The 10,361-nt window shown below is 35.8% G+C and overlaps 1 protein-coding gene across 2 annotated transcripts; it reads right to left on the bottom strand.

Moving 5' to 3' along the window:
• Positions 1 to 1,203: 1,203 nt before the first annotated feature.
• Positions 1,204 to 9,816, bottom strand: LOC129908516 (histone-lysine N-methyltransferase Suv4-20). Of its 2 annotated transcripts, none has more exons than XM_055985075.1 (3): positions 9,014 to 9,816; positions 5,191 to 5,740; positions 1,204 to 5,092 (listed from the first exon to the last, which is right to left on the bottom strand). In XM_055985075.1, the coding sequence occupies exons 2-3, from the start codon at positions 5,722 to 5,724 to the stop codon at positions 2,063 to 2,065; spliced, it is 3,564 nt and encodes a 1,187-aa protein (XP_055841050.1). In that variant the 5' UTR covers positions 5,725 to 5,740; positions 9,014 to 9,816; the 3' UTR covers positions 1,204 to 2,062. The 2 variants fall into 2 exon arrangements, with proteins under 2 accessions (XP_055841050.1, XP_055841051.1); XM_055985076.1 differs by lacking the exon at positions 9,014 to 9,816 and adding an exon at positions 8,446 to 8,799.
• Positions 9,817 to 10,361: the final 545 nt, after the last annotated feature.

Raw genomic sequence — 10,361 nt, 5'->3', positions numbered from 1 at the left:
ACTATTTATATTATTAACTGTACAATGTATGTAATTGGATTTTATATATTTCCATTCTCAATTTTTTCATTTTCCCTAGAGTTCTTTTAATTTTTTGCTTAAATCTTCCATCTGCAATGCATAGAAAAAAAAAAAGAAAAAGTAAATGATAATAATTTTTAGTGTAAAAATATTTGTTTTTTTGTTTGTTTGTTTTTTTTTTTTGAATTTCATAATATTTATGTACAATAATAATAATTAGAAATTTTGATTTTAAATAGAAGAAAAAATAATAATATTAATATAATTAATGTGTAACATTTAAGAAGAGTAACAATGAGTTTGGATTGTGTGCATTTTAATATGTCGCCATTTGAATAATTTACAATTTTTATTTTAATACAGAAAAATTTCAAATATATAACAAAAATTAGTTCTAGCTCATTAAACTAAAGATCGAATAACGAAGCTCTTCTATTGACTTTGCTTGGTCAGTAGGAAATAACTCTGAATCCTTTTTGGTATGAGTATCCGTTGGAAGAATCGGGTAACTCCATTTTTTGAAAGTTAAAACAAACAGTTCTTAAAATTAGAAACCTATTTATATTATGGAAAGATAACATAGAAAACTAAAATTATAAACATTTGCTTTTGGAGTTGTAATGAAAATCTGGCTTTTTGCGTAAAACTCAAAATGAGGCTTCATATTTACTGTTTTTATTGGGGGGAAAAATATCCCTGGGAACGAAAATGATCATGAAAAGTTTCCCTAGGAATTTATTGGTATCAATAAATTTTCCAGGAGAATATAACTTTCATTTCATACGATTTTTTGTTCCCTAAAAATAAGTTTCGAAGGAGATTCCCGATCGCAAAATAAAATCCAGGGAAAAATATTCTGAAGGAAACAAAATTTTGATATTTTGAATCTTCAAATAGAATTGTGTCGGGTAGACCAACAAATATTGAGTTTCGAAAATATTATAGATGTAATTCTTGAAAAAAAAAAAAAAGGTTCTCGAAAACTTTGTATACAAAATTTTGAGGAAAACAAATAATATGTTATTTCTAATAAGCAAAAACTTATCATTTATTTTTGTTTGCAAATAGAAATCAAAGCGTAAGCGTATGGTACAATCCAATCCTTGAAATCTAAGTGAACGTTTTGCAAAAAAATGGGACTGTGTTAATCAGTTCAAAATTGAGAATATATGCATTGGAAACGGAAGTCGAATCCGTATGGATTTCCATTCGACTTTTTTTCTGGAGAATATTGTTTTCCGGTGGCAAATTGTTACCCGAATTGAAAACGGCAAAAAATTTTGGGATTATAGGTCCGTTCGTTTTTCGAAACACCTATGAATTCGCAAAACGTGTTCGAATACGGAATTCGGAGCAACTAAAATTTGAAAACGGGAAAAAATAGAATTCGAACGGAAATCAGAACAGCCGAAAAGAAACCTGGATTCATTTATGTAATTCATTTTAACAATCATCGCAATCTTCGAATAGTAGGCTCACTAAATTTTTCGCAAGAGGTATTCTCGCTTATAAGGGATACCATGGTGGAATCGACCGGTTTTAAACCCAAACTTGAGACTGGTAATCTATATAACTTACCATAACCAATGACCAAAAACATAATGGCTAAGTCGGGCTGTAGGGATGTTCCTCTCTCCTCCGAGAATTGGGAACGAGATTGATATTCAAGTTCTTTCGGAACATGAGTACTTATGTTTGCCAAGGATAATTGAATTTAAAATTCTCTGGAGTTATTCAACAAAAATGTGATGATGGTTGAAGTTGACATTGAATTTGTTCGAAATCAGGGCCTACAACAAAAAAAAGTTAAGTCGCGGTCTTATCTAACGACTAAAAATGCACACTACCCCTCGCAACAGCAGTAGAAGCACTTGCAGTAGTTTAATAACTTTATTTTGATTTTCATGGTAGCACACGCAGGCGCATGATTTTGTTGCAATTATTTTGTTATGCATTTCCTTTTTTTGTATTTTTAAAACTCTACACCACATCCTTCGATTCAATGCACAAATCTCCAATTAAACAATAGATTGCGCCGCCATCAATTCAATATAAAGTCCACTCCATTTGGATTATTTGCTGACGTCTTAACAGAGTTCATTAAACTTGAATTTGCAATAATAACAGGAGAACGAACAAATGGTGCGGCCAAAGCACACGAACCAAATGTATGTGTTGTTGTCATTGCATTGGATAGAAACGATGATGTTTGTGTTGGTGAAAATATTGGCACCATTGAGGGTGTGGCAGCCGACGCCGATACCAATGGTATTGGCGAATTAATATCTTCACTCATTATGGATGATGTTGGTGAAGATAATGTTATATCACCGCTGGAAGATGACGATGATGTCACATTTCCATTAGAAGGAGGAATGTCTATAGTTTTGATTTCATTGCCAAATATTAGACGTAAACGTTTCTTTTGTGGTGTCAAGTGATGATTTGTAGGCGGACTGGGATATAGAGGTGTTTTGGATAGTGAGATACTTGATGCTGCTGCAGCAGCTAACATTTTTTTGTGTTCCCTTCGTCTGTGATCCTTGGATTTGTGTCGCTTTTTGCGTTTCTGTGGTGTTGAAGAGACCTCATAGTCGGTGCCATTCTCAGAAATGCCTTCCATGCGCAGAATCTCATATTCGACCGGTTCTGAGCTTCCATTCATACTGCTTTCATCCGAGAGACTTGTTCCCGATTCGATAACTTCGTCCAGAATCGGGCTACGCTTCATTCGTAGAGTCAATTTTAATCGTCTCTCCGGAGTCTTAAGCAAAGGTTCAGATCCTTCTACGATAATGGGATGCTGCGGTGGTTTATGTTGCGTTATAGCTCTACATTCACTTGCTGAAGAATTACTCTGGTCGGACTCACTTATACTTTTAGAATGCTTTCGTTTGCTGCGTAAACCTCCTACAACATCACTGCAATTTTTATCTACATTATTATTGAGAATGCTATGAGTGCAGTTTCTGCCGTTACGACGCAATCTATGTGATATATCTCCTCCGCCCGTTTGATTATCAGTCACGGTGGCTGTTGTAGGCATTTGTTGTTGTTGTTGAAATTGTTGCATTGATTCGAATGACGCTGTAAGATTTTTTCTATAACTCTGCGACAAAGCTGTATTATTATTGGCCGCAATATTGGTGGAATTACTTAAATGGCTATCGGCGCTACTACTACAATTACTTAATGTACTTAAATTACTACCAGTGCTACTACTATTGTTGCTACTACTGCTACTATTACACTTGTTGCTGCTATTGGTGTCGTCGATACCTCCGCTGCCACTGCTATTAGTATCACTACTGATATTAAGCAATTTTTTCGGAGGTGTCGCAGACACCTCAGCAAATTCTTCGAATGTACTTTTATTGTTACTATTACTACTGCTACTATTCGATAGAAGCGGTTGTAATGTTATTTGTTGTGTTGTGGTTGTAGTTGTAATTGTAGTTGGTGGTGGTGGTAATGGTAATAATAACTTATTGCTACTTATTGTATTACTGTTAAGATTATGCAATTTTTCTACTACGGCAGTTTGGGGTTGTTGTTGTTGTTGTTTGCTGTGTGTTGTCCCTTCTACTTTCGGCGGTTTCTCGTGGACTAAGACGGGGATAGTAATATTGTTACTGCTATCACTGCTGGAATCAACATTTTGGGGTTTTAATTTTCGACAATGATTACGTAGGACGCGACCATTCGATCCACCACTGCGAATTCCATTTGATGACGATTCAACTATTGGCGGAGGCAGAGGAAGTGCTGCTACCACTTGCGATGGCTTACTATATCTTACCGCCTTCAAACTATTCTCGTCGGCTGCACTCTCGTGGTTTTCATTGAATACAATACTTTTATGCATCGCATCGCTGGCTATACGATGCCCACTTTCTTCATGGTCCTCATCCATGTCAACGTGCATAACTTCTGCTGGAGAGTTCCTAAGATTTCGCGAGCTTCGCAAAGCAAATCGATGACTTTGGGTGGCTGTAGTAGCATTTGTTGTGTTTGCAGCAGCAGCAGTCGGTTGTGTTGTTCCATTTTGACGACGCAATGTTCGTCGAGTTTGCATGCATTTCGAAGCATTTGAAGCTGGTACGGCCAATGTCGTATTGTCAGTATCTGTTGAAACTGAACTTATGCTACTGCTTGTGCTGTTCACACGTGCCGATTTTCTCAGCGATTCCCTGGCATGGCAATTGCTTTCAGTTCGACCATTTTGTTGTTTCTCAGCTACGACAGTGGCGCCATTAACGCCATTTAACTTCTGGTGGTATCCATTGGCCATAATCATCTCGGCGTCATATTTGGTCATACCTTTTTGGCGCAGTTCCTTCATGGTCAATGGTGCTGCTATCACAACGGTGTTACTCTTACCATCACTGCTACTGTTGCTATCGCTCGGATCGCTCTTTTTTATCGCAGTGCTATTCGAGTTATTATCTACTAAATTTAAACAACTATTTGTATCGGTGTTTGTGGTGGAATTCGCTCGGCTTTTAATCCGATTAATGCGATTGTCAGTCTCACGCAATCGATATCCGCCCGCTTCTTGGGGATTGCTTGCGTTGGCAGCTCCTTCGCCTTCCGAATGAGTGCCTTTTGCCTTTGCAAAGGCTCCAGTTCCGCGACGTTCACATGTTTCGCACTCACAATAGCAATTCTCATCGCCGAAAAAGTCTTCGCCATAGAAACATGTAATTTCTTCGCCAACTTCAATGTCACGCAGAACTTTCACACAAGCCGTATCTCTGCCGGTGGCTACAAATTTACAATTTGCCCGGCAATCGTGGTTTATGTAGGCGGCTGGGCCGAGCCACAATTGGGCACAGTTCTTTCGGCAACTATACATCACAGAGAAATCATTTTTACCAGAGTGCAGCAGAGCTGCCTCCTCGGCTTCGGACAGCTCAGCTATGCATCCCACAAGGCATTCGATTTTGTCGTTTTTGTACCAACGTTTGGTTGAGCAGATTTTTGCTCCTTTTTGCCCTTCGAGGGAATAGCGATAGCATGGTTCGATGACGAATCCGCTGTCCTTATCGAAAACGCGTAGATATCGAATGATCTGAAAAATAGGTTTTCAAATATTAGTTTTATTTCAAAATAATTATTTTATCTTACTACATATAAACGCTTTTATCTTAAAAATAAATTTATACATACGTGATCGTGTAATCTTTTAATAGAGACTTTGTTCTTATTCTTCACACATCTCGGTATCCATTGACCATTGAATATTCTCTTAACTGCTACTTCGTAGTTTTGTGTTTTTATAAACTCAGCAACAATTGATTTCAATTCATCGCTATCAACTTTTAACGGACGGTATCGAATGTTCATTTTGTGCGTTTGAAAGCCAAGATGTGGATCTAGAACTAATGATGTTGCTAGATCATCATTCTCAGACAATTCTTTGGGTGTCATGCCAGTTGATTGGTGCAGACGATAATTGGCATATGATGTAATTATACCATTGCACAGGGCAAGTTGATATCCATTATTGTTGTTTGTCAGATTATGGCCAAATGTGCCGTGTTGTCCATTGTTTGTATGAGAGCCATTTGAAGTTGCAGTGTTGCCACTGCTACCACCACTGCTGCCAGACGATGGCATTGAATAGTGGTTAGCTCTTGAAGAGTAATTTGTGTATCTGCTGCCAGTTTCACCTCGACGATGGCTATTTGAACCAACAACCATTTCTGCTATACAGTTACTGTAAATTAAAAATGTATTTATATCATCGAAATAAATATAAATAAATGATAAATATTGGTGAAAAAAAAATAATACAAAAAAATCATTCCACATTTAAGAACAAGTCGCACACATACAGCTTATTATAGTCGATTACTCATTTTAACCAGCAAATTTACCTCTAATACAATTCATTCCACATTCATGTAAAGAAAAATTTACCGTCACGAACAAAAAAATTCTGCGCTTCACGTACAGACAAATCTGACGTCACGTACAGGCAAATCTGACGTCACGTACAGAAGAACATGCCGTCACGTACAGACAAATCTACCGTGTAGGCTAGATTCAAACCGTCATGTGTCTATTATTGATTTGTTTACAAATGGTCTCTATTAACCCCAGCATTGTCTGTTCGATCCTTAAGAATGAAGATCCTCTGAACTGCGCCAACTATACAGGAATCAATCTCTTTCACATTCCTCTCTGCTTTAGACCAGGAAAGTCCACCATCGACCATCACACTACGGCAGACGTTGGAAAAAAACCCAAGCGGCCAATGGTACAGTGGATCTAGTACTTCACTGCTAAGATTAAGGTGTTAGTTCGGGCGCTGTTCACTCTAAAAAGACAGCATGTAACAATCAAATTAACTCGATAAAATCGAGTAGTGGTAGAACCTAATTTGGTTCAATCGTTCTCCATTCAAAACCTTATATTGAACCAGGCTAGATTCTACCAAAACTTAATTGTTACGAACACACACGTGATAGATTGTATCAAGGTTCGTCGATTTTTTGTCTTTTTTTGGAGCCAGCCCCGCTCATACAACTTTGTTTCATCCATAAACAAAAAATACCAAGACTGGAAACTCGGCGGTCAACTGACGTTTGCCTACAAGCTGCGAGGTGTGGTGAATGTCGTGAACCTATCGTTGTGTTCGTGTCCAATGTGTGTTGAATGTCGTGAATCTATAAATGTGTGCGTGTTAACGTCATTTGCCAACGTGGTGGCTTTCACATATATTCACAGACAGCACTGTACACAAAAGGGTTTTGGGGGGAAAGACGTACGAAAGTTTCCAGTCTTGGTATTTTTTGTTTATGGTTTCATCACTCAAGTTACAGTGGACTCCCTCTAAGTCGAATTTTCACGAATTTTTTGTTTGAGTTGGAGGGAAATTCTATTAAGAAGGATTAATATAATCTTTTTTCTTAACAATTGTTCATTGAAAATAGCAAAAAAATTCGGGAAATTCGACTTACAGGGAGTCGACTGTTTTTTTAAATCGGCAGGTCATTTATTTTGAAATATGTAGCTAAACGGCGGAAATTTAGCTTCATTTTTGCAGTGCCGTTCATAAAACTGCGTTTCACCCTTAAGTGTATGTTAAGTCTCCAGTTTTTCTTTACCAACAAATCTAACAAAATTTAAAAAAATCGCCGGAAAACAAACAACTCTGGTAACACTAACACAGAAAATATCAATAATAGGTGTGTTTTTTTTATTACCACCGGGCTTAACTGGTTAAAAAAAAACGCCTCGGGGCTTAGCGAGAAAAATTGGCAGCACTGCATACTAAATGTTCCGAAATCAGCTGACACAAAAAATATAAAGTTGTCATAATTTTCGCTTTTGGGGTTTCTTATGTGTTTTTGAAAAAAAAAAAAGTTCAGCTAACTATTAAATAAATATTTAAAATAATAATTGTCCTTCCAAACATCAGTTTTGATGTTTTTAAACAAATTCTAAACAATTTACGAACAAGTTGAGTTGGTAGCACAGATTTAAATCTGTTGAAAAAGTTAAGCCCAGAGAATTCTCCGGGCTTAACAGCTAGTGTTGTTGCATTTAACATGTAAATTCCTTAGCCCCGACTGCGTTTTTTTTTTGTCCAATTAAGACCGGTGGTAATAAAAAACACACCTAATATAGTATATTATAAATAAGCTAACTAGATTTTGGCAACACAGTCTGTCAGAAAAAGTTAAAAATTAAATTAAACCCATAGAATAATTATTTCGTTAAAAATAATTTAAGAAATAAAAACAAATCACAATAAAATTCAAAATAATAAACTTTTTTTTAAATTTACACCTGGCAATGCTATTATGAACTGTACTAAACTTTACAAAAACAACGTCGGCTGTCATTTTATGTTTTTATCACCTCTCCATTTGAAACAAAAAAAAAACACATACTACTTCATTCATATATTATGCGTGCATACACAATACACATAATTTATGTGCTTTTTTGCACACTTTTTTTTCCATTTTCACACATATGCACACACCATACACATTACAAACGTCCATATTTCCATTCGCGAGACGACGGCCAACAAGCACATGCGTAATAACCTGAAAAAAAAGCATTTAACATATGTTTCACAAAAAGTTCTAGCTGTAAAAAAGAATCATCATATACGAACAGGTACATATAAGTACAGACAAAGCGAGATAGAACTAGAAATTCCCAGTCAAAAAAAAAGCTCAACACACACACTACAAATACTTAGACAGAAAAAAAACCCTTCAAGTTGATAAGCAAGAAAGGTCCGAAGTTCTTTTTTTGCAAATTCAATTTTTTCTTAAAAGCCAAAACGCAAAAATTAAATTTTTATTTTGTTCAAAATCGTAGGCGAAAAAAAAACCACTCAAATAAATCTCTTTCTTGTCTCAAAATGAAAACACTCGAGTTATTCTACTTTTTCTCACGCACACAAATTAAATACTCAGCTGTTACAAAATAGGGTGCTCTGTCCAACAAACACGGCATAATGAGACGGAGAAAAGGGATAAAAACGTTTCTAATTTTCCATAGGAAGACAAATAGTAGAATATATTTTTTTTTTTTCTCCATAAAGGCACTTAACCTTCATAAAAACAAAAAAAAATTGAGAGCAAAAGAGCACACACTGATACTAAATTAAATGCACAAACAAAGGAAGCGAAAACGACGACGACAAAAAGAAAAAATTATTCTGCATTGTGATTGTGAATAAATCATCTGCAATAGAAGAAACCAATAAAACAGCAGATTTGCAAGCGCGACGTCTCCAACTCGATTCGATTTCGAAAAATATAAAAAAAAAAAGAATTATATTCACTGGCTTGCGCTTTATCCAGGTTCGATATACAACACACACACACACGCTTAATTTTAGTCTACGAAACACAAAATTTTCACACAATTTTCTTTTCCACCGCCGCCCTTCGAGGATTTTTTTTTTCTTTCTCGATACGATTCATGATGGCTTTTCAGCCATTTTCCAGAATTCAAGTCTTACCTTTTCAGTAATCGTTCTGCACAATGTTCTAACCATAATTCCTTAATAAATTTAAATAAGCTTAATGTTAATTTTTTTGCAAACACGTAGTTTGTCTGAATGCGGAGAATAAAAAAAATGGTTAATTTATGATCGGCCACTGATGTCCAGAAGAAGAAAACTTGATGTTCTTTATCCAAATTAAATTATTTCTTTTTTATCGTTTCTCGTATTCTGTGGCTGGTGCTGTGCTGAGTGCTGCTGCTACTTCTTCCATCGACAACGGCGACGAAGCGAAGAGAGTGACGAACTATACGGCGACAACGTCTTCGAACGGCAAACCGTGCGTTAGAAAAAGAAGAGGTGTGAGCGAGTCCGCAATAAGCCCATTGTCACCATTGGTGTTCTAGCTGGTTTTTTTTCGAAATTCGATAATATAACCGTTTCATTCATGCAACCATCATAAGACACCAATTTTAACATAGTTTAGTCATCTCTTTTTAACACTTGAGTTTTATACACTTTTTTTAGATGGATAAGAGAGAGTTAACCATATTGTCGCTTTATAAAAGCATTTTTAACCAATATGGCGTCAATAAATTTTTTTTTCACTACGGCGACTTTTGTGATTTTCCATGCGAAAGCGAAAATTCGAAATGATGTTATAGGTAAAATTGCATGTATTTTGAAGTAATTATTTATTGAATATTACTTTTAGTTGAACTTTAATATTATTTGCTATTATTTATTAATTTTAAATATAATTTATGATCGACATTTAACCACAAACACTGTCGGGAAAATCATTGAGATTTAACAAGCGAAAAGCTCAAATGAAATGGTTTTGTGGTTTCTCTATTTCGAAAATGGCGAAATTTTTGGAAAAATGATTTTTTGTCTCTTTCGAATGCTTTGAAAACGATTGTAGAGACACCTGTGTGCTGCTAGTATATATATTGCATTTTATTTTGAGGGTGAGATTATACTTACATGAATGATAAATAACATGTTTTCACAAACAAAATTTAGTACTTTTTTAACTGAATTTCGTAGTCCGTCAAATTTTGAGAGTGAAGCCTGGTACGCAGCTCGAGATAAATTTTAGCTCCCATACAAATTATCGAAAAATTTTAGCTGAGCTAAAATGGATCCCTTACAAATTATCGATAACTTGTATGGGAATTTAGCATTGACCTATTATATATGGACTGCTAGTTGATTCTCGTTTCCATACAAAATTTTTGAAAATGTGGTTCAATGATTACTAGCGCCTGTGGAAGAAAGTGGTAAATAGAACTCAGTTAGCGTAGCGACATCTTCCGTCAGATGGCTTGAACTACCATTTTTGTACATAGAAACTATGGCCATC

The sequence above is a fragment of the Episyrphus balteatus genome, chromosome 2 (genome assembly GCF_945859705.1).
Source record: "Episyrphus balteatus chromosome 2, idEpiBalt1.1, whole genome shotgun sequence".
In the NCBI taxonomy this organism is placed as follows: domain Eukaryota; kingdom Metazoa; phylum Arthropoda; class Insecta; order Diptera; family Syrphidae; genus Episyrphus; species Episyrphus balteatus.
The sequence above is the reverse complement of the archived record's forward strand: the minus strand, read 5'-3'. Positions and strand labels throughout refer to the sequence as shown.